The following is a 25,122-nucleotide window of genomic DNA, read 5'->3' as shown; positions in this document are numbered from 1 at the left end:
GTACATACATACATATATGAGCTCTCATATATGTACATACATATATATTTCACTTAACTTGTTTTTTCATTATGTAAAATTGGACGCCAAAAATCAATTAACAAAAGTGATGCAAGCCTTAGGAAATAGTTTTCTTTCTCTTCTTTCTTCGAGACTAATTTCATATCTTAATAATTCTCAAGTGCAAAGTCAAAGGTCTGCATTTGTCTGGTTGTCTGTGTGTGTGTGTTTGTAAGTGTGTGTGCGTTTTCTTCTCAATAAATAAGGCCAGTGGATACGCATACATCATAAATATATTCTTCCATTGTGGTTTTATATACAATTCTAGTTATTCTTTCTTTTATATCTTTATTTTAAATTGAATTTAGTTGTCATTTGGTTTTTGGTTTGTAAAAAGCATTTGTTTTAGGGGTCACACACTTACCGTTAATATAAATAGCATATAAATCTGTCTAGTAGCCGCAACATATGTAAGTAGAGCAAGCCTCTTCTTCATTTACTCGATCCCGATCGAGATCATTTTATACATACTTATACATACATATGTATGTATATATATATATGTTCACCTAGTCAGGTATGTACCTTTTCTTCTATTCAATTAGACTTTCGTTTAGGTTGTTGCTTCAAAGTTTCTTTGGTATAAAAAATAGAAAACATTTTGTGGCAATAAAAAGATTCTCTTCTCGTTTCATCTTGGTTTTCCTTCGATGCCCAAAAAGTTGTGTCCACACAATTCATTATCATAAAATCTCTGCTTATTGGCTATAGAAATAGGGTATACACTAGTTGTATGTATGAACGATAATTATAACTATGTATATTTCTGGATGAAACACGATATGAACGGCTTAATCCAAATATTACTCTAATCTGCATATAGATCTGTATATAGATTCATGTACCTGTATCTAAATCGATATTGAGTACGTGATTGCTTAAAAGTTGCTCGAAAAGTTAGTGTATTTTTGTTTTGTTGCGGTTTCTCTAGCGAATTCTCAAGCGAATTAAAAGCACATTGGGCATGTGAGTGTGTGTGTGTCTGGGGTGTGGGTGTGTGCATGTGTGTGTTGCTGAGTGAAAAGGGATGCCTTGCCTGATTGACGGAACCTATAAACTATTTTCATACACTCTTCTTATGCTGTTGTTGTTGTTGTTGTTGTTTTTCCAATGGTATGGCTCGTGATGTTGCTGCATGGTAAACGACGACGACGACGACGAGGAGGAGGAGGAACGGTTGGAGGAGGAGTAGGAGGAGAAGCATAGATGCCACTACCACGTTCGATGATTGGGCCTGGTCTCAGTTATTTGTGCGTTTTGGTTTTTAAGTTGGAGTCTTTAGTTTTACATTATACTTTTGGTTTTGTTTTCTTTATTTTGTTTGGATAGAGAGAGTTCGGCAGTTTGGTGGCTGTGAGCATTTATAACTAACAATAATTACCATTACCATACCAAGGGAAGGTCCAGCACCATCAGTGCGGAAGCATCAAAGGCCTGGCCGTGCTGCTCAGCCTGAGATGGGAGGCCTTGTCCCCTCCGCCGTATTCGTCGTAGGCCAGTAACGGCGATATCTTCAGGCCAGTCTTCTCGGGTATGATCTTGAAGTGCGGCTGATCGCCACTCACCAACAGGGGGCGCTTCATTGACGAGGGCATATAGTCATGCGGATGTGGGGCAGCGGCTGCGCCCAAGGGGCGCCGTGTGCTGGGGACATTCATCTTCTTACACGGCTCGGGTTTGCTCTCGTAGTTCATCTGGCAGTTCTCGGGAGAGTATTTATTGGGCTTGTAGATGGAGAAGATGTTGTTGATCAGACTGAGGGCCGAGTGTCCCCCGGCCGAGGGGTGGTGTATGCCGGCTGAGGGTTGCTGGGTGAGCACATTACCCACAGTTGGATGACTGTGTTCCGGGTAGAAATTGTTATACTGATACGAAGGCAACGTGTCGGCAGCGGGATAGATCTTATGCCCATAACCATAGGTGTGCACGCCCGGACGTGGAAGTTGCCGATGCGGCTGGGAGTGAGCATGGGCGTGGGCATGGGCATGGACGTGGGGGTTGGAGGATGAGCCAGCATTATCAAAAAAAGGAAACCCACTAGAAGAAACATTGTTGCACGAGGATCCACTGGAGTCCATCTGGGGGGGCGAGGGCATGCCCTCTAAAAGCGATTTCTTGATCATCAGCCGTTCATGCTCACGATCGTGCAGATCGATTGGTTGTCCATTGTTATAGCAACGCACGTTGACATTCTTGACCTTAAGATTACTATGCATATTTCGTCGCATGTCCATGTTGATGGGACTAGGCGGCTTGTCCAGCTGCTCCCAATATTTCTCCAGGTCAATGTTAAAGTCTTCCAGATCGATTTCCGTCGAGTCCGAGCACGTATCCTCGTCAAAACGGCTGGGTGGCTGCATTTCTAGCAAAGATTTGCTCCTTGCTGGCCGATGATAGTTGGAATAACTGCGTTGTGCTGGGGCGGCTGCGGCCAGATAGCGCTCATCGTCGTCCAGGAACTTGTCCTGCAGTAGAAGGCGCTCGCGCTCCGCCCTTATGAAGTGATCCAAGTCGGTCTCGTAGCGGCAGTGCATATGCTCCTCCTCCTCAGCGGCTGGATGATGGCCTGGGCAATGCAGGCGCGACCTAGGCCGGGCTCCCAGATGCTGGGATTGGCGGTGGCAGCAATAGTCGTCCGCGGTGCAACAACAGATAACCGTAGTTGGAACACTTCTCAGACGGTGATCCGCCTCTGCCCGCTCTTCAAACAGCCAGTCGGCCGCATTTAGATTCCTGTTGCTGCCAGCTCGACCCCTCGACCTGGAGCCCGGGTAGATGTCGTCCAGAAGGCACTTGGCGTTCGTGCACTGATCCCGTGCATAGCATCTGTGGGCCAGAGTACGATCGTCCAGACTATTGCTATACATCATGTTCATGCTGCGCCTGTAGGCTTCGCGCTTCTCCCGCCGCGAGTTTGAGGATGGTGGAAGGTCGTAGTCTATGATGTCGAAGGGCATGGTCTTGGTGGTGGCACTGAAGGAGTACGATTTGGGCACTCCTGTTCGGTTCTTCAATATGGAGGTGGTGGGGGCACCGCTACCACTGGCACTGGCCACGCCTCCCCCGGCCTCAAAGACATTACCCTCAAAACACCAACTCTGTGACTTGGGATATTGAAACTCTTTGCAGCTCTTGGACCGCTGCAGGCCATAGCCCGGGGAACCTTCACCCTCACCGCGACGCTCCTCCGAAAATTTCTCATCTTGCTCATTGATGTCGCGGAGAGTTCGATAGGTGCCGTATTTGAGGCAATCGGGAACATAGTCCTCTTCCAGGTCATCCGAACGGTTTGAGTAGATATTGTCCGTATACCAGGTGGGGTCCAACTGCTTGGGCCTTGGTTTGGCCATTAAAAGCTTGTCTCTCTTTGACTGACGATAGCTCTCGAAGCAGATGTTCTTCATCTTCTCTAGCTTCTGCTCGCGAATACGCTCCCAGTTCTCCCAATTCTTGTCGTTCTTGTTGCGTCGGCCGGAGAGTATCAGAATGTCCTTGTCCTTGCTCCAATCGGCGCTTCCATCGTCGCCGTAGTCAATATTGAGACGCTTCGTTTCGGCATCCGCTTCCCGGGGAATTTGGTGGGTGCGGGTCATGGGTATGGGTGCAGGTGCAACACTACTACTAGCTAAATTGTTATTATCGGTAACTACAATTCTAATCCTACGCTTGGTCTTGTCCGTCGACATTCTCGACGTGTGCATTGATGATTTCTGCGGCCTGTCCCGCTCATCGGAGGGAGGCTCTTCTGGCTCTTCTGGCTGTCACACCTCCTGCAGGTATTTGATTGGACAGTAGCCCTGACGATTGTCGGCGGAGCGCACCATCACCATTCCATTGACTTCATCGCCCGTCTAAACGACACAAAAGATTATACATAAAATAATGATGTGACATCTCGATCTCTTTTCCAGATGAAACTGCAATCTCTTGGATTGTCAATTCACTTACCTGTATGACAATTTGGTCTCTCAGCAAAGTCATGTTTTCTCCGCGCTCGCCATCCGACACCTGGAGATTGTGGGTCACCTGCAAGGGCTTCTCATTCGCATTCAGGCGAACACAATACTTGGATGGAAAGAAGCCAACACGTCCTAGAACCTTGCCCTTCCACCAGTCCGGATCAGCAGTATCGATGACAGTCACCTGAATTCCAAGTCCAATATTGATTATGCAATTAACAAAAGGAATTCGGGAGATTTGAAAGAATATCCATTGGTCCTTTAACATACAAATCAACCGCCTAATCTATATCCATAATGTTATTCAAGTTTCCCATTAGTTGACTATTCCCATATTTTGATATTGAATTGTCCTCCCATTGGACAAATCAAAAAAGCCTTTTGTAAAAATGACTTAAAGTTTTAATCAACCAGGCAAGACAGGATTAAAATATTGTAAGGAAGACCCTTTTTACGTATCCGGTATTGTATTTCGTATAGAAAGAATTTCATAGATAGAAATATTATCTTTTTTAGTTCCTAACGAAGTAATGCTCTTCCAAATTATCTTCAGAATTTCGACTTGTACGTATTTGTACATAGCTTTTTCTTTTGAGATAGGAATCTATATCAGAGCCATGTACGAATACATTTATTTTGAAAGACTAAAATACTGAATTATTTTTTTTATTTTTTCATATTCGAAACAAAATTGTTTGAGAGAATATTTAATTTAAAAAGTCCTCAAACTATTATAACTCTAATAAATGTCTGTTTAGCTATTTTCAGAGTTTCCAAGTTCCATCATTATCATACTTGGCTAAAGAGTCCAGAGTTGTCATAGACATACAATATCAACACCAAAACTAGTTGGAAATTCTTAAATTTAAAAGGAGTGGCAAAGCTTTCAAGTGCGATTTCCATCTTTTTTATGTGCAGGGTTTAATCTAGTTTTCGACTTTTTTTTAAGTTAATCAAAACTGTGTTTTACCTATTTTTACATGTATATATTATAAATTGAACCATATATATCCCATCTAACAATAAGTCGTTACTCTCCACCGTATTCACCTCATCAAAGAGGTCACTCGGATCTCGGCTTTTATCAACTGTTCCAATTCAGAGCACAATGGCAACTTATTAAGCCTCTTCATCAGCCCGAATTTCTGGCTAAGTGTGGGCGCCAACGTTTTAAGATGTCGCCCACTTTTGGAAGGCGATGAGAGTTGTTTTATTTTTTTAATTCTTTTAGATATTTTGCAAAAACTTGATGAATAGTTGCGAGGTTTGAGAAACTTCGCCGCGCCCTCAGTGAAAAGTTGACGCTTTATTATGCGGCATATATTCACCTAATACGCTTGGACTAGTTTATTTAGTCAACTGAAACATGTATTATGGGAAAAAAGTCAAACGTCAAATTATTGAGGTTTTCTACACTCAATCGAAATTTAACGGAGAAACGTCAGTTTCTGATGACAGACGTGAAAAGTTTCAACCAATTAGCAACGTTAAATGAAGTGAATCGTCACACCTTGATCAAATTTGAGCCAATTTGGTAAATGGTCCTAGGTTTCCCTTGGTGGTTTTGCATTCAAAGACATGCTCTGATTTGCTGATGTATGTCGAACCTGATGTTCTTCTTCACCCACACAGGAAAAGGGATGGAGCGGGTTTGCCTTAAACAATATCAATATCGAGGAAAAGTTCGAATGTAGCTCTGGCAATAGGTACCTAAGGACCAGCAGGAACACAAGCAAAACAATAGCTTTTGTGCAAATATTGAACACTTTTGCCGTGGGCGAAACACACAATTTGCAATACAATCAGAAACTCGGAGAATCAGAGAAACGGAGGAATTCGTGAATTGTACACAAAAAAATGCACTAACTATTATTTTCTTTTCGCTATTTGCTGTACTTTGTGGGCGTGCATAATAAATAGAGTAAACAAAGGAAATGAAGAAAAATAATAAACATTCGTTTTTTTTTTTTAATATTCAGTCAATATATATTCGTATAGACATATACATACATACGTACATACATATATGTGAATACTAAATACGATACAAATGCGCTTACTTTATCCGAGACAATATTCTTTGTTTGGTTTCCCTTACTCCCTCCCTTATTCATAGTGTGTGTCTGTGTGTGTGTATTCAGTGCTTTGCTTAGCGGATTAAACAAAGCATTTTATTTATTTATTTACTCATGTATTTATGCGGCAGGGATCCTTTATACACAGAGGGGGGTCCATCTATCGCTTGCAATTTGAATCACCGCTGACTTCTAGTGTGGAAAACTTGATGAAAACCTAATTCACCCTTTAACAACTGTGTTTGATTTACAAACACATTCACAACTCCAATTACTCTGTATATTTGTCTGTGATTACTCATATTGACTTATCCAATTTTAATGAGTAATCATTTAAACAAATGAATGAGAGAATCATTTTAGTCTTATTCTACCCGAGAAGAAAGGGTTTATTCATTTTGTTTGGATTATGTGGATCGGCGCTTTGGTTTTTATACCCTTGCAAAAAGGGTATACTAATTTTGGTCAGAAGTGTGCAACGCATAGAAGGAAGCATCTCCGACCATATAAATATATATATTCTTGATCTCGAGAACGACGAGACGAGTTCATATAGCCATGTCCGTCCGTCTGTATCAACGCAAACTGCTTCTAGACCGTAAAGCTATAGGGTTGCGTTTAGGTTTATATTTACTGTACAGTTTGTATATCTCGGACTCAATATATAATATAGCAATATATAATATAGCTCCCATACAAACGGCAGTCACGAAAAGTGACATTTTTCTATAACTTTGTTATTTTCTGAGCTATTGTCATAAAATTTAATATTGGTGAGTTTTTTATACCCATAAACGACAGTGCCAATTTTGATAAGGATCAGGTGACTATATCTTAGTGTGACTTTGATCAAAAGCCTTCTTACTTGCTATTAAAGAGCTGCATGTATGATAGAAAAATCAATTCGAGTTAACAACATTCAAAACCAAATGAATGAATTGAATGACTTTGAAAATCGACTTCAACTAAATGAGTGTGCGACGTAAAAATCAGTCGCACAACATTCAAACGAAACAAAACGAATTGAATGAGTTAGAAAGTGAGTCAATGAGTTGCTATGATTCGAATGCATTCGAATTCCAATTCTGATTTTAGTATTTATTTGTATTTTATATTTTTGAACTATATGTGATTACTATACCACAAAACTAGTGTGCTCAGTGGCTCAGTGGGGACCTACTCAGACTACAATACTGTTGTTATCGGGTTCAAACCCCCTACAGGTGATTTTTTTTCTTCCAACTAGTGAAGTAATATTAAAAGGTAGATCCATCGTGTATATGATGGATTAGATTATGATTTTTTTTTTATAATATATTAGATATCCTTATTTATGTTTTCACGGTTCGTGGCAACTATGAATCTAATTTAGAAAAATTAGATTTTAGAAGATTTGTCCCAAATTGTCAAATCTAAAACTGCGCACTAAAGTTTTTGGTGTATAGCATATTTTAATTTTAATAGCCCCCATTTTGCCATTATTTTCCATACATTTTTGATCAAATAATTAGTTTTTGTTGATTTTAAACATCCCAATAAAAATGAGTCAATTCGAATAATTCTAATGATTCGAGTGCCTTAGTACAATTCGATGCTTTGACACTCAATTCATTGCCTTTCATTAAACAGAGTTACGTATTTTTAGAGATATGACAAGTACTAATTCACACTCATTCATTTCATTGTGTAGTTGTCACTCATTCATTTGAATTCAATTCGAATGGATTCATTTGACTTTGACTTTTCTCTCATTCATGCAGCTCTCTACTTGCTATGCTAAGATTGTAGGCAGTTGAACTTATTTAATTTATTTCATTTACAATAGAATGATGGAGTTTCAAAATCTTTTTGATCAGACCACTGCAGCATAGTCATAATGCCGAACGTATTAGTGAGAAAATAGTTTTTTTTGTTAGTGTATCTCTACCAACATTGATATCTTGTGATTTAAAGCATCATATCACCAAGTTTTAATCTGTTAAATTATGGATAATTGAAGTTGATCTAATAGTCGATACATATCTGTGTCAATTACTTTCTGTTATTTGCCTACAAGGCATAAAGTCGAATTTTTCATCTTTAGCTCTTCGCTTTTGTGGTTTTGATATTCAATATTAAAAGCAAAATAAAATTGCAGTTGCACTCCTGTCACTGTATCAGGACCTCAAAGTTAAACAAGTTCTAAAGACTTTTTTTAGTTGTGCAAAGCGCATAAAAAATGAAATTCACGGCGTAGATGAATATCAAAGTAGGTAGTTTTAAGTGTGTGTAATTATTTTATGTGTAGTTTTAGGATTTAAGCGTTGTGTTTAACTAATGGGTACTTTTATATAAAGTTTAATATCTTTTTCAACATTACGTGGCATTAAACTAACGAGCTGACACCTGCTGACAAGATGTCTCTTTGTCCCACAATTTAATGATATTTCGTATTTTTGTAACTTAAGTTTTCGATTACATGCGCCCAAAATGACTTCTAGCTAATTGTAAGTTTTTCAATGAGCTAAAATTTTAGATCATGTATTATCTATTTATACCATAAACCCATAGGGTGAAATGGTATATTAAAGTCTTCAAAATGTATGTAACAGGCAGGAGGAAGCATTTCCGACCCCATAAAGTATATATATTCTTGATCAGGATTAACAGCCGAGTCAATCTAGCCATGTCCGTCCGTCCGTCCGTCCGCCCGTCTGTCCGTATGTTTATTTTACATTTTTTCCACGCCCCTAACGCTCCCGGAAATTAGACAAAACCTATTTTTTCAAAGACTATACTAGCTATAGACACTAAATTTGGAAAGTGCACTGGCTTAGTACACGCGTAGATTTAGCTTTTTTAAAAATTTTTTCCCCGAAAATTAAATAAAGAGATTTTTGTTTGGAATGCGTGCAGATTAATAATATTATAATAAGGCAATCAGACAGGCAATCAGTCTCAATTTTTGGACCATCGAACCCAATTTCAGTACACTAATTAGCCCAATTAATATCTACCAACCTAGGTATAAACATGTTTTACTAGGCATGAGACATGTAAAACGAAATTTAAAAGTTTTGTTCACCTGGTGGATTGTATACCGAAGTCGGCAAGACGACTTACTTTATTTATACCTGATGATAATAAGATATTACGACATTTTTGAGGCAATGAAAATGTGTTTTAAGTTCAATAGGTGTAATATAGTAATTGATGGGTACTCTGTTTTCGAAAAAAAAAATGTGTTCAATGCATTAATGTGACTACAAAACTTCACTAGTGTATAATTTGAATTGTATTTTATGCCCCAAACTTAGTTTGGGAAGTCAAATGAAGGAAGGGTCGGTTAATTTTTATCCGATGTTAAAAATGGAAAAATCAAGTGAATTTGCTCATAATATTAAAAATAATAATATGGAAAGTCTCCATTTATCGTATAAATGAACTCGAAATGAATTCAAAACAAAATAAATTCCCGTAAATTTTCATTTTTAAAGACCCCAAAAGATATGCTACATAATTTGCTTACCTTGTAACCTGCTTTTAGGTCCAATTCATCGGCATGTCGTGCCTTAAAGTTGTAGAGTATGACATAGAGGTTTGTGGGCAAGAGACGATGCGATTTCTTGAAAATAAGAAGCAGATCAGCATTGACGGGGAAAAGCATTGAATGGGAATGGAAAATCGAATGGAAATGTGTGTATGACAGGAAACTCCTGATTGGGATCGGATGAGGGGAAATACCTGGGGATGTCTTACTGGTGATAGGCAAGGCGAAGTGCTGGCCGACGATTGCGACTTCTCCATTTCATCTGGCAAGTCGACGCTGCCACCCCGCATGCCACGTGTGGCATAGAGCAGTTTCCGTCCAGGATGCGAGGGACTTGAAGGTGCTGCAAAGGGACACAAGAGGCGTTAATAGCTGGGAACATGCTAAGCATTTTGTGATAATTGATTGCGGAATCGGATGGAGACAAAGGCGAGAAGCAAATAGACAGACAACAGAACAGAAAAAGAGCACAAACAAAAAAGCAAATTGGAGCAAATGGAAATGTATATACATGTATACTTATGCAGATAGAATTACATAGAGATGGTTAATAGATACGAGAGGACAGATGATGTGGATGTAGATAGAATAGAATAGATAGGTGGAATGGATTGGGTTTTAAGCCGGAAAGAAGACATAAGGCGAATGGGCAGTGCTTCTGATGACAAAAGCCATTAAACAATTTAACTACTTTTAGCTAAGATTACGGAAAATGTAACTAAACAAAATAATTTTCGCAACGTATTTACAAAGTTAGCCTACAACTAGCTAATAAGTTAAGAATTTAAGAAATGTTTCGAAAATGTATCCGTGGTTTCAGTGTTTAGTTTTGATGCCGTTGAATTGAAATACATAATCGAAGTTCATAATAATTTGTTTTGGTTTCAGATCAAAGTAAAACTTCACATTTCACATTGATCACAATAATATCAAGAGATCGGGTGAGGAAGCTGAAGAGGTGCCCATTGTCGGTTTGGCTTTTCATTGGGATTAAGTGCAACGCAGAGAGCATTCGCAGGAGATTGTGATAAGTAGTAGTAGTAGTAGTTAGTAGTAGAAGTTACATACACGTCCCTTAGGAGGAGGAGAAGGAGAGGAGGTTCTTATCTCTGGCTACTTACAGTGCAGACGGCTATTGTTCGACGGCGGAGTACTGTGCTCCAGATGGCCTCCCGAGCCGCCATGATAGTAACCACCGGCGCCGGGGCCAGCAGTCGATGTGGAGGCGCCTGCCGTCGACATTGTGGGCAACTGCTGGCGACGCCTGAACTGGCCATGCAGCTCCGACGATTCGGGTGAGTCCAAACTCAAGGATTTCATGCGCAAGTTCAGTTTCTGACGGCGCGGTGAGTGCGGGGCTGTTCGGTTGTATCGGTTGTTATTGTTCATGAAGAATTCGTGTGTGTTGTTATTTGAATAGTTTATTTTCGATTAGTTTCGATTATCGATTTTCGATTTGTTGTTTGATTTCGTATCGCGAGACATACACAACATGAGAGAAAATGATTTGAGAAGCAATAAAATGTGGAAAAAAGTTTTTGGAATTTAATTTCAATTATTTGTTTTGTTTTTGGTTTTGGTTTTGGTTTTTTTTTTAACAGTTTGATTAAAAACTAGACAGGTACATCTCTAGACAAAACGAAAATAATTAACTAAAAATCAACTATTATTGCTTAGTCAGAGAAATGAAAAATCTAAAACATTTAGTGGCCTTTCAGAGAAGGACATAGATGTGAGTTGGTAGCTAAAGATATATTTATATGTGTGTTGGTTTTGGTTTTGTGTTTGTGTTTGTGTGTTTGGCAACATTCAACACTTTTGGCAAGAGACAGCGAGTGTGTGGATGGATGGGTGTGCGATGGTGTGTGTAACGCTTACATCGTTGGTCTTTCTGGCTGTGTTTGTGTGGGTGTGTGTGTGTGAACAACTTCAACAAAAATCTGTTAAGCAAAATGAATTGAATACATCTCGTCTGGACCATCCGTTGTATTACTTGCATTCAGATATAGTACAGAGAATATATTTAGTAGTTGTGTATCAATATGGAATAAGAATTAAAATTGTTTATGGTTTCTTTGTTTTGTATTTGGGTTCTTTACTTTTCTCAATATTTACAACAATCGTACAAACATATAGAGAATTGTGCAATCGTCAAACTTAATACTTTAATCGTACGTACAATACAAATAGAATTGAATCTAGCTCTCTCTTATTGCTGCTCACTCATGCTACTAATTGATACAAGTTAATTCAATAACTAATCAAGTAAGTACTTTAATAATAATTACTGTGCATTTAATAACATTCAAATGATAAGAATTCAAATATACAATAAACATACATAAAAATATTCAATATAAACTAACTAAAACAAAGTTCTTTGCAAAGTGTATCTTAAGGCTCTTCTTCTAGGGTAAAAGTATTGGTTTTTGGATGGGTTCTAGTTAAAATAATTAAAATCAATTAGAGTCTAGAAATTATAAAATAGAAATTAAGAACTATATAATAATAGAAATTCAATGTATCTGATAGATTCATCTAGTGTCGCTTCCGTGTGTGTTGACAGCAAGGATATGGGTTGGGTAAGGGTTGTGGTAGGGGTAGGGGTAGGAGCATGGTGTGTCCTGTTTGGTGGCGTTTCTTAGTTTAAACGCACTCGTCGTTTGGTCTTGGACTCATCTTGATACTTCTCTGGATTCTTAAGGATTGTGCGTGGTAACATCAGCGGTTCCCCAAATGGTCGAGCTGTCATTTCGGGGTTGCTACTTGTGGCGGCTGTATTAAATATTTCATATACATGATTGTTTTTTAAATGTAATATTTGTTCTTGCTGATTAACTGACTGACTGACTGACTGACAGGGTGACTTTATCATGCAAAAAAAGAAAGAAAAATATTTGGAGCCTGGGCATAAGCCTGAGCCGAAGCGAATTAAAACTAATTAACTTAAATGAACACAAAAAACCCCAAATCAAAATATTAAGCATTAAGATGCTCAGCGTTCATGCATAAAACAGAGCCGGGATCCAGTATCACGAGGCCAGAGCAGAGCAGAACAGAACTAAGTAATAGAGCAGAAAAATAATCCTAGAAAAATAAGTGCACAGAGCCTCGAACTTCTGCCGCAAGGAAGTCGGACCAGCCCAGGCACAGGACGACAACGAAGACGACGACGACAACGACAACATGCAGAGCAACTGAGAAGAAGAACACAAAATTATCAGAAAGGCAGCCCCCAAACAAAAAAGAAAAGTATGGAGGAAAGCAAACACACACAAAAGGAGAAAAAAAAGAAGGAAAGTAGAAAAAAACTGTGTGAGCCATAACAATTTTTAGCATAATTATGTTCGTCTTGGGACCGACACTGACTCCGTCTCCCAGTCTTAAGAAGCGGAAACAAAAAAAAAAAAGAAAAATTTATGGGAAGGGAAAAAAAGAAGCGAAAACTTTGTAAGCGACTTTAAGCCGAGTGTCTGTCGTCTCTTCACTCTTAAATGCGAAAGGAATGGCATCAAAAATGCAGCAAACATTAAGCATAAATGAACTCAGTCCGACAGAAAACAAAAAATACTAAAAAGGGAACTATATAGAAAAGAAAAGCCAAAAGAGGAGGAAAACTTGCTTGCGAAAAAAATGGGAACTTTTGCCGAGTCTCTCGCAACATTTGTATGCGTCTCCAACAGTTTTGCTTCTCCCCCCCAGAAACCCTCACCGAGCTTACATCTAGTTGGGAGTTTTGTGGCTGCATTTTTACACAAAAGTTGACAATGGCTCGTAATTTACACGGCAGCAGCAACAGCAGCAGCAACAGCGGCAGCGGCAGCGGCAGCAATTGCAGTTAGCAGCAAGTTTCTTTTTCAGTTTAACCCAGGCCAAAATGAAACGGCAGCAGGCGCCTTTCACAAAAAGCAGGAACTCGGCCATGTATACAAATGATGCCAGTTGTTGCTGTTGCTGTTGCCGTTGCAACGGAAATGAGCCATTTGCCTCAAGTGTAAACTGGGTTAAGACTAATTGGCATTTACTCAGTGGGGGAGGGTGGTGGTTCATTGTTTCGACGACTTGAAATTAAAGTAAATTTTATTGTTCAGAGAGGTGTGTTGTGTGTGCGTGTGTGTGTGTGTGTGTGTGTGTCTGTGTGTGCATTAGGTTAAAAGTGTTAAACACAAATAATTGAGTACATACATACACACACACAGAGGAGACATCAATTGATTCGATTCGAACACACTCAACAATCGTATTCATATTCAATTTACATTCATTCATTCAACGACAAAAGATTTAAAACAAATGTAGCTAAACATCAATTTTGGAATTGGAATTATTAAAATGCAGTACTATTCCAAAAAGAATTCGTGACTCTTGTTGTTGTTGTTGTTTTAGTAGTAGTAGTAGTAGTAGATGTTGTTGCTGTTGATGTTGTTGTTGTTGTTGATGATGTAGAAGATGCAATTGTTGTTGTTGTTGTTGTTGTTGCTGTTGCTGTTATTGCATTTAGAAAGGAATTGTTGCCATCGTACAAATCGCCATATGAATGCGCTGTACGTTGTCTTTGGCAATGGGATAACGGGAACATTGACAAGGGAATATTGGAATTGGAATTGGAATTGGGTGTGTGTGAATATTGGAATTGGAATTGATATTGCTGTTGTAGTAGTTGCAATTGCTCTTGTTGTTGTAGTTGTTGTTGTTGTTGTTGTTGTTGTTGGTAGTGATGATGATGATGGTAAGTCACGTAATTACTTTCTGGCAACGATATTGATCGATGCTGGGACGATCGCTGTTGACGCATTCTTCCAAATCCGGACAATGGCCGAAAGCCAGCAAATAATCGTCGCCTTAGTCCAGGATCAGTTTGCATTCTGTTGCTACTGCTGCTGCTAGTCGATTGTTGTTGCTGCTGTTGCTGTTGCTGCTGCTGCTGTTGCTGCTGTTGTGATTGCTGATGCAATGGAGACGCCTGCTGCTGTTGCAAAGTGCTGGCCGTGTAGTAGTTTATGCCAAAGCCACTGCTTATGTACGCCGAACTCGACATACTCGATACGGGGGCGGGAGCATAGAGGGGCAGTCCAAAGCGTTGATCTTTGTTGGGTTTTATAGTTTGTGTTGGGTTTTTGATGGTTTTGTTGGTTGGTTGATTGTTGTTTATTTGGTTTTTGGAATTTTATTGTTTTTTGTTATTTTGGCAAGCGAAACGAAAATTGGCATCAAAAAAGATATGAATACGAAAAAAAGGAACATTTATGTGTGTATTAATTTCGAATTAATATGAATAAAGAGTCTTTTGTTAATACTACAAATAATTCCCAGACCGACCCCAATTGACAAACTGGGGCACATTATGTCATACGATTGCGAATTTGGACACAATGAGCACAAGAGAGAGAGAGAGAGAGTGGGAGAGAGGTAGAGTGAATAAAAATCACTCGACTATGGTCAATGGAAAAAGGATAAGTTTTTCATAACTTTTCACCTGGTTGACTATCATTTGTTGCTGTGGTCGATGTTGCTGCTATTACATTGTCATCCTCACACACACACACACACACACACACACACACACACACACACACACAACTGGCACGTAAGTTCTATTTGGAACTCAATTTGCTTTAAGAATCGAAAATGAAATACAAAATCAAAGTGTTATTAGCATATACAAATTAATTACGTTCAATCAAATACCAAATTCAAATTTAAATAGTTAGATATATGTAGATATATAAATGCTATATATTTGTTACTTATTTATGTATAATTTATGATGCTGAAGCTAAGCTACTAAATTTCGGCAGCTATTAATTGATATATTTATGTATAAGTATATGTATTTGTATTTGTATTTGTAGCTACATATTCATCAATGTTTAAATATTATGCATATTATTTATACACAAAATGCATACGAATATCTGTATCTGTATTAGTATCTGTGTCTGTGGCTGTGTGAACAAGTATCTGTGATTTAGTTTCATTTGTGTGTGTGTGTGTGTGTGTGTCTGTTGGCTAAAATATCTAAATTGCAAGCGAAGCATTTTAGTTCTGTTGCAGTTGAGCATTTTCTTTTGATTAAAGGGTAAGTATTTACGGGGGGGGTGGAATGCAGAATGAGGGAGAGAGAGAGAGAGAGTTGTCTGAGAAAATGCAATGTGACTGACTAAATACAAATCAAATGCGCTACTTTGCGGTGCATCTATGTCAGAGACAGACAGACAAAGATAGATAGAGAGAGAGAGAGAGAGAGTGAGTGAGTGAGAGCGAGGGAGAGGGAGTTAGCGAGCGAGCGAGTGTGTGAACGGGTGAGCGAGATCGAAATACGAGTGGGTGAAAGTTGAATCCTTCTGAATTATCTACGAGTGTAAAATTTTGTGATTGTTCTCTCAACGTTTCTCAAAATGAATAGATATTTAATTGTTGTTGATTGTGAAATGAAATAACGGTTATTCAGAGGAGTGGAGATAGGAGACAGAGGAGTGAGAGAGGCGGGAGAGCTGGGAGTCATGGCAAATAATGAAAAAATGCTAACGAAGGAAATAAATCAAAAAAGGAAGAGTTCAAAAGACAGACAAAGAAAATATCTTGAGATAAAGAGAGAGAGAGAAAGAGAGAGAGTTTGAGAAGGAGATTTAACACAACAAACTACTGGGTTTTGAAATTTTTCTTTTTTGTTTTTTGATTGCAATTAAATGCTGGTAAATGGCGGACCTGAGCTACTAGATATATCTTGTGTGGGCACTGGTAGACCGCCACGTTGCTGCTGCAGCTCCTGTTGTTGCAATTGGACGCCCAATATGGGCATGGCTACCGGCGGCGGACGCACTCCACGTCCGGCCCGGACAGCCGCCGCCTGAGCCACTGAAGCCAAGCTCCGTTGTTGTTGTTGCTGCTGCTGCTGCTGCTGTTGCTGCAGTTGTTGCTGCTGTAGTTGTTGCTGCTGTTGTAGTTGATGCTGCTGCTGCTGCTGGTGCTGTTGGTGCTGGTCTTGCAGGGCCAACTCTGGCACATTGACAACAATGGGTATATCGGCAGGTGGAGCACGCTCACCCAGAATGGGCACTGTGAGGACGGTTCCGCCAACGATATTGCCGCTGCTGCTATCCAATGCTGCCGCTGCCGCTGCCTTGCCCTGGACGGATTTGTCGGCAACTGCTGGAATATGCCCGGATTTGAGTTCGCCGGCTTGTTTTAGCACTCGATAAATTTGATCAATTTCGGTTATTTCTTTCGAGTGCCGTAGAAGTTGACAATGTTCGCAATTCGGTTCATATTGGATTTCATAATTTTTGTTTTTTGATTGACATCGGTCGAATTTTCAAAGTTTTTTTCGATTTGTTTTTGATTTGGTTGGTTGTTTTTTTTTTTTGTTTTTTGTTTTTGTCATAATGTGGGGTGAGTAGGTGAGTGCGCATTAGTGAAGTGCATTAGTATAATTTGCAAAATTTCGAATTGATTTCTTTGACTGAATAGGGGGGGGGGTGGGCTATGAATCGATTCGAATTGGGCAGGTGGATGGAGTTGTTTACTTGTACATTCAAAAGAGATTACTTCTAAATGTGTGTGTATTGGACTCTTACGCGAAAAGTGTCCTCGAATTCAACTTGATGTCCACTAACGATGCCTAATTGTACCCATTACCAAGGGGACTATGATATTATACAGTATGTATGTATGTCTGGGTGATTCAACTCAAATCTAATGACCAAATGTTCAAGTCTAAAACACATGCTCTACGTACAACTAGTTTTTGAATATGATTTTTGAGCTTCATCTAGAGAAAATGGCAAATGAGCACTTTTCCCCGGAAGCAAGAGCCGAAGGGCTCTCCTACAAAAGGCTGCATTTCACTTTTTTTTTTCTTCTTGTTAGTTTTTGTTAGTTGTCCCTTCTCACATTTCGGTGTGTTTGATTATGGCTTATGGCATTTAAAAATGGCTTATGGGTGTATTTGAGCTTAATTAATTGAATTTATTGATCATTCGCCTCTCGCTAATTAAGTGAATTTAAAGCGCAACAATCAATCATTGCAATAAAAAAACAAAAAACAACAAAACAAAACGAATGGAAAAAACAAAAACGGATAACGAAGGAAAACTAAATTTAACAAATTGAAATTTAAAACTGATAAAAAATTCAATCAAGCTTATTGGCAGTCAAGTATCTGGCGCATACAATATATGTAAGTATATATATGCATATATATATATATGTTTACATATACATATATATAGAGAATTTATGTATATATGTATGTAGCATACTAATAGTATTCAGATAATCGATTTTATGGGTACCTAGTTGCGCGATACGATTGATGAATGGCGTCTTTTGACGAAATTTCGCATTCGTATTCGCATTTGGCACATTCAAGAGATGTGCCGTGCCTAGATTTTGATCATCGCTCCCAGTTTGGGCTGATTGGGCTGATTGGGCTGTTTGGGCTGTTTGGGGGCTAACGGATTCCTGTGGTGATGCTGTTCGTTTGGTCGGTTACATGTTTGTTGTGAGGGAAAAGGATTTTCAGATTGATTTATAGTTTTTGCTGTTTTTTTTTTGTTTTAGAATTTCAAATGGTTTGGCAATGAGGTAAAAGGTATAAACTAAATATGTAAATGCAACCTCAACCCAAAACCTCAACAAAATGTTTAGGTATTTTGCACTTGAACATAGTTTTACACTTCAAATGGTAGCTACAAAATTCTATTCCAAAAAATAAATATGTAAAAAACCACAAAAAAAAAAGATGGACACAGAAAAAGAGAGAGAGACAGATAGAGGAAGGAATTGGAGGGAGGAAGAGAAAGACGAAAAAAATGTGGGAAAACCAAAAATAGAATGAAAACTGATAAAACTAAAGGAAAATTGCAAAAGTTCTTCGCCGAAAATTTCAATTGTGGCACAAATCAGAAATGCCACACAATCTGCAATCTGCAGCATCATGTCCCTGGAGTGCCATAAATCCATTGTGGAATCTAGTGATACCTTCGTCTCCCCTCCCAGGCCACCCGCCTCCCCAACCACAGCCCCTGCGGCTGGAATCAGGAGGCAGACGTCAAATCAATGAAATACATGTATTTCTATTCCCAATTGTCGTCATCTTGGGTGCAACAACAGTTTGTTGCTCATGTTGCCAGTATGGTCAGTGGGTGGGATTCAAATTCAATCGCTTGGAATACAGTAAGTACGCATATACATACATTTGAAGGGTGGGCGAAGGCGGTGTTGGTGTTGGTATTAGTAGCGAGGGCGGGGGGCACACACATTGATAATGCAATACCAAAACATTGCCATGCAAATTGGTTAGTTTCGGGTTGAGTTTTCAGCTGCTGTTGCTGCTGTTAGAGTAGGCAGTTAGCCACGTTGGCAGAGCTAACTAACTACAAGTAGAGGGGTAGATAAGGTACTTAAAAACCCAATGGCACCTATGTGCAACATATTCACATAGTCGTTAAAGTCGTTCTCAGCTGCTGCAGCATTAGCCCTGGCTCACGTAACAGCAGGCAGTGTTTCTTGTTTTTTTTCTTTTCCTTTTTTTTGGTATTTTTTGGAATGGCAATGAGTTGTGGTGCAGATGTAGTCAAATACTCACTTTCTTCCTCGATATCAACACGATTCTCGAGCTCCGAGGTGCTCTTCTGGCGACGCAGCAGCTTCTGCTTCGGCTGGCAGCGGGGCAAGTTTGGGGCACAGTCGCCATGGGCATTCAGCTTGCAGATGCGGCAGCGTAGACCCTGACGTGTGTGGCCTGCCAATAACAACAAGAACAAGAACAACAACGAGAATGGGAAAAGGCAAAAGGAGTTATAAAATGTATCAAATTCATAAGCAAAGAGGGGGCAGGTGCGGAGAAGGGACATGTTGTTAAATTTGCAAAATGAAGGTGGAATTGGGGGGGGGGGGGAGGGGGGGTGTGTGTTACCTCTCAGTATCTGGGAACAGACATCACAGGCTGTTATCTTTTTGTACGTGTATTCCTGCAGATGATGGCTGCCATCCAAGTTGGGACGCAGCGGCTCCGATGTGGTACTGGAGGCACCATTACGCCTGTGAAAAGTTCAGATGGGATCAAGCGTAAGTGAGTGAGTCAAAACGGGATGATTATATCATACAGTCGATATACAGAGTAGTCTCAAGCTATGAATATGAAAATGTATACACAAAATGTTGCACTTTTCCTACTTTCTTTTTCTTTCTCCTCGCTTTTGGTCTGCTGCCACCAATAAATAATACTCTGAACATATGTACAATAATAACAATAATAGAGGACAGAAAATTCACAAAATTTCCATTTTCACACGCATGCATATACATACATGCGTTTTCCTCTGTATTTGTGTTTTATGATTTCATATAAAAATATGCACAATGACTAAACCAAACAATGGGCAAATGGACAATGGACAATGGACAATGGACAATGGACAATGAACATTAATCAAAATTGCTTGTTTTGTTCGGTGTATATTGTGTGTTTGAAGTCAAAAATGTGAAACAAAAAAAGAAAAAACATAATTTTCAGGCATCCGAAGTCGTAATGCTCTTGCTCATCCCGAGTGAAATGTATTTGACAATAAAGGATTTTGTGCGAAATGAATGGTTGAACATCACAGGACTATTTACTTATATGCACATGTACATATGTACATATGTATGCATGGTTTTCTTAGTAATAACATAAGCTTTTCATGTTAAAGGACTGATCTATTGTCTGTTCTGCTTCTGTTGTTGCTCTGTAAAAGTGTTTCAAGAGGGTTGCCACCATGTCGCAATGTGGGATGATTGTGTTGCTCACTAATGCAACAGTTGCTTATTGAGTGGCCAATTTTTCTCTGTTTTTAAGGATTTAAAGTAATTTAGGAATTAAGTGTCTTTTTAATTTCAATTTCCATCTGACTGGAATCCAACAAAATAAAGTTTGCATATATTGAATAATTAAAATATTAGAAATCCTAATTAAACCATCAGCATATTACTTTGGTATAATTGTGATGAACATTGATTTATTTTGTAATATTTACATTTATAGATCGATTACCTACAGACGAAAAGGCAAAAACTCTTTAATAAATTCTTGGATTTACAGAAATCGAAATAAAAGAAAACAATTTTTTGTTCAGCCAACAAAAATTGATTTAATTGACATCCTTTTTGTCACATTTGAATATTTACTCTAAATTGCTCTAGGATGACAAAATTATGGAGCCAATCTGCCAGACTACATATCTGGCAGATATATACATATCTACATATTGTTAATCTGAATTAATCAATACCTATATATATCGCAATATTTAAATATACATATGTACAGCTTCCTTTATTTCCTTTCTCTAATTTGAAACGCTCTGTAATTGCATATTACACACACATATACATACATAAATATGTATGTGAGTAATTCCATTTATCTCACTTGAAAAAGCAAACCGTGTCTTTCGATCGCATTACTTTAATTCTTATTGATATGTAAAAAATTTGATGATATTATTTCCATTTTGATCAATTTTATTTCCGATTTTTTTTTTAATATAAATGGCCAGAAAGGAAGGGAGAGAGCAACAAAAAGAAAGAGAAACATCTGAATATACTACATGCATATAAATATGAATATATTTGGTAATTTGGTTGTTTCATTTTTGCCTCTGTTTTATTTACCCGTAAAACAGACAGATAGACATCGGACAGGCAGACAGAGGGGCAACAATGGAAGCAATTGTTCGCAGCGGGCGGCTCAGGAGTCTGGGACTCGGTGCTGATTGTTTGTAAGTGGCTTATATTGTGCACATAGACACACCGACAGTCCGACAGACCGTCCGACCAACAGATGCTAGTGATGCCATTGAAGGATGGGTGGGAAAGGGGAAGCGGAGGCAAACAAACAAACAATTCAGTTCAGCAAGTTGGCTTATAAAGTTGTTACCAAATGCCTCGAATGAATTAAAAGGGACTGGGACTGGGACCAGACTTGGCCTGGCCATGAGCCTGTTTCTCGTTTCAAGTAGATAAGGGGGAAAAACTGTAGATTAGTAATTTGTTTGTTTACTCAGACAGTGAAAGGAAAAGTGCAACATTTGATCCGATGATGAGAAATGATTATTAGTTTTCAAAGGAAATTTAATCAAATAGGTATATGTATACATATATGCTAAGCTAATTAAATATTAATATAGATATTCATTTATGTATATTGGTTAGCCTAGACTTGAATTTATTAATTGATGGGACAACTACAAATAAATTGGTTTTTATATACGTGTATATATAATATTATATTGTATACATACATATGTGTAATACCTGATTAAATAGAATTCTCATATAATATACTGCATGTGTGTGTGTGTGTGTGTGTGTGTGTGTGTATGCTAATAACAAATTTACTATGGGGAAAATGCTTTTCGAATGTAAACGAAAAATGCATAAATAATTTGTCCATTTTACAGATTTCTAATTCATTTTGTGCACAACAAAAAAGTTATTATGAAACAAACAAACTCACAAAAGCTGAAAAACTGAACTGAACTGAACTGAACTAAACTCAACCGCCAACACCACAGGCCTTCAAGCTGTGCGCTTGAAGGCTGGACGAGGGGTCGTATTAGTAATTTTTGTAATTTCGAGAGCAATGCGAAAACTTTTGCAATATAACAGTAACAAAAACAGAGGAATACGATTGCAAAAGCCGAATAAGCGAAAACTTTAACTGCGATTTTCTTGTCACGTTGCTTCTGTAAATATTTATATTTGGGAAATTGTATAACTAACTTAAGTACATGGTTTTTGTTCTCGTTATAATTCCTCTAGTGAAGCTAAAGAGATTTATTTCACCACCACCTGCCCACTAGCCCTGTCCTTTTCACTCATCTCCTCACTAAGCTGCGAAGATTTTCGATTTATCATCATTGGGAGAGCAAGCTGTCGACATGGTATTAAGTATTGTTCCCATTGCCATTGACCAACTGAATGCAGCCCATTTCTATACGGATGCATTTTTGCCATCTGTCTGTTGTCTACTAGTCCATTTTAAGGGCGCAATTGTGTGTGTGTGTGTGTGTGTGTGGGGGGGGAGTGAAGTGGCAGACTTTGAAAATTTATAGTTGGCAATTTTTCGCATATTTTTCAATGCTTGCTCTGGTCATGGCGGCAATGCGAATCCATTGCTTTGGATTCCTCACCCACTCCCACATACAACATGCTTGAAACATATGGATACAGAATATGTTAGTTTTCTGGATCAGTTCCAACAAATAACTCTAACCTAACTAACTTATACCAGCATTATAGTTTTTCCCAATAATCATAGAGAGAGAGATACGATCTAATCAACTAGTCAAATAGCTAGTCAAAGCTATTTCAGTCGAAGATTAGTATCTCTATAAACCAGAGATATTGTGTTGGAACCCCAGACTATGTGTAGATAGCGGAGGAATCTAGAATAGTCAGATGATGCTCAGAGCTTCAAACTAGGAAACTTGGATTTCGAACTAACATTTTGGTTAAGGGCATTTTATAGTCGGACTGGGTTGTTCGTAAGCCCCTTTGGCTTTTCTATGTTCTGTTTGGTTTTAATTTCTCCACAAATAACGTGATTGATGGTCCCTGCTAAGGGCCCAGGTGCAATTTATTGCACTTGGCTTCATTACAAAAAAAGGAATACAATGCGATACAATAAAATTATATAATACAATTAAACTATAAATGGAATATAAAATTAGTTTGTCTGCCTTAGTGCAGTTTTAAATGGAATTTATGGGGGGAAGATTTCTACTTTAGCGTGCAACATTTACAGCATTTCGTATATGTATATCTATGTAAATAGATAGTTTTGATCATTACTTTACATTTGTGTATGTATGTATGTAAATAGAGGCTTATATCGTTTATCGGTTATACCATTTAGTTAATTAATTTATGATATATTTTGTGGGAATTTTCTTTGTTGTTTAGTGATTGATTTTTGTGTTTTATGTTTTGGTCTTTGTTTTTATTTTTCGGTTACCTCAAAGTCAAAACGGTTGATACAGCGTGGTACATTTGATTTTGTCGGGGTGGTTGGCTGATATAACGCGAATATATATGATATATATATGTATATATATATATATGGTTTGGTTTTTATTTTTCGATAAATCAAAAGCATTTTTCATATGCAGAAATGGGTGTATTTGAAATGTGAATGAATGGTTTAATAGAGAGAAAGTGTAAATATAATTAGTAGACTGATGACTTAGATTGGGAGTAGGAGCAACTAAAGGGAAGAGAGCTTAGAGTAAACTTAATGTAAAAGGACTTTGCGAAACATTTCCCCCATTCCATCCACGACCACAGATTGCATCACGCCTCCTCCTCCTCCTTGGGCACAGGCAAATTAAATTACTTTGCATCAATTTGGGATTGCATAAACTGTGGAATTATTAGGAATATTTTTTGGTTGCGGAGATTTTGTGTTTGGCCTTCCTTTATTTCCACTCTCAAACTCTCGACTCGGCAAAAAACGAACGGAGAGGGAGAGGGAGAGAAACTGTTGCCAATCCTTGGAATATTTTTGCGTTTCCACAAGCTTTTAGTCATATTAAAGTGCGGGTTTTTATGCACTATTGCCTTGCCTCCTGCCACAGCACTTTTCCCTCTCCAGCTGTTGCTAATGCTTCTCTCTGCCTTCCCGCCCTGCCAGGTCCCGCATTATTGCACTTCTGTATTTGTATCTGTGCAGTTGGGTTCTCCCCACTTTCGTCCTTTTTCATCTAGTTTTCCTTTTTTCCATTTTTTTTTCATTTTTCGGGGTAAGGTGGCTGGCTGCTGGTTATACTTTGCTGTGGTTTCTGCTGGACTTAATGGGTTTTTTTTTCGCTTGTTGTTTTTCGGTTACTCTAAGAGGAGTTTTTTGGCGGGATGGGGCTCAGTGTTGAGAGGAAAGGGGGAAATGGGGAGATGGGACGGGAGCGAGAGGGGCTTTACTCACCTATCTGCTTGTTGTGCTGAACCAGAACCAGCCGGCTTTAGGCTCTTAAATGCTTTCAGCCACTTTGTTTTCATCGATGGCGCTGTAGCAGCGGAAAATTTACGTTCGTTGCGCGGCGAGGTTGGCTCAACTTTGCTAACGAACAGCTCCTTCTGCAATTAAAAAGATACAGATAGAGTTAGAGATACAGATACAGATGGAGGAGAAACAGAAGGGAAGGGGGGAGCGAAGAAATGAGATGCAGAATGAGAATGGTTTCTCCAAGAACTTGTTAGCCAAAGCCTAAAATTGCAATTTGCATTTAAACGTCTCACGTTGCAGTTTAATTACAGCCATTAGCACTCGTACACACACACACACACACACAGACACGCAGACACACATACACATATATTAATGTTGGCCCACAAAACTTTGTGCCATTTGCGAGCGATTTGAGTTCCAGGCAACTGGCACACACATACACACACACCCACACATATACATATATTGACATATACATTAGTATATACATTTGTATGTATGGATGTATGCTCT

General features: G+C 38.7%; 1 protein-coding gene across 1 annotated transcript in view; it reads right to left on the bottom strand.

The window, feature by feature from the left end:
- Positions 1–789: 789 nt before the first annotated feature.
- Positions 790–25,122, bottom strand: part of LOC6652467 — a 61,966-nt gene continuing 37,633 nt past the window's right edge. The window contains 10 exon segments of the mRNA XM_023181092.2: positions 790–3,911; positions 4,009–4,203; positions 9,603–9,698; positions 9,833–9,966; positions 10,745–10,981; positions 16,332–16,775; positions 19,213–19,368; positions 19,543–19,667; positions 23,623–23,679; positions 24,586–24,737. Of these exon segments, the coding sequence (XP_023036860.2) occupies positions 1,473–3,911; positions 4,009–4,203; positions 9,603–9,698; positions 9,833–9,966; positions 10,745–10,981; positions 16,332–16,775; positions 19,213–19,368; positions 19,543–19,667; positions 23,623–23,679; positions 24,586–24,737 (4,035 nt within the window). The 3' untranslated portion in view covers positions 790–1,472.

The sequence above is a fragment of the Drosophila willistoni genome, assembly GCF_018902025.1.
Source record: "Drosophila willistoni isolate 14030-0811.24 chromosome 2L unlocalized genomic scaffold, UCI_dwil_1.1 Seg168, whole genome shotgun sequence".
NCBI classification, from domain to species: Eukaryota; Metazoa; Arthropoda; class Insecta; order Diptera; family Drosophilidae; genus Drosophila; species Drosophila willistoni.
This window is presented reverse-complemented; position numbering and strand designations above follow the sequence as displayed.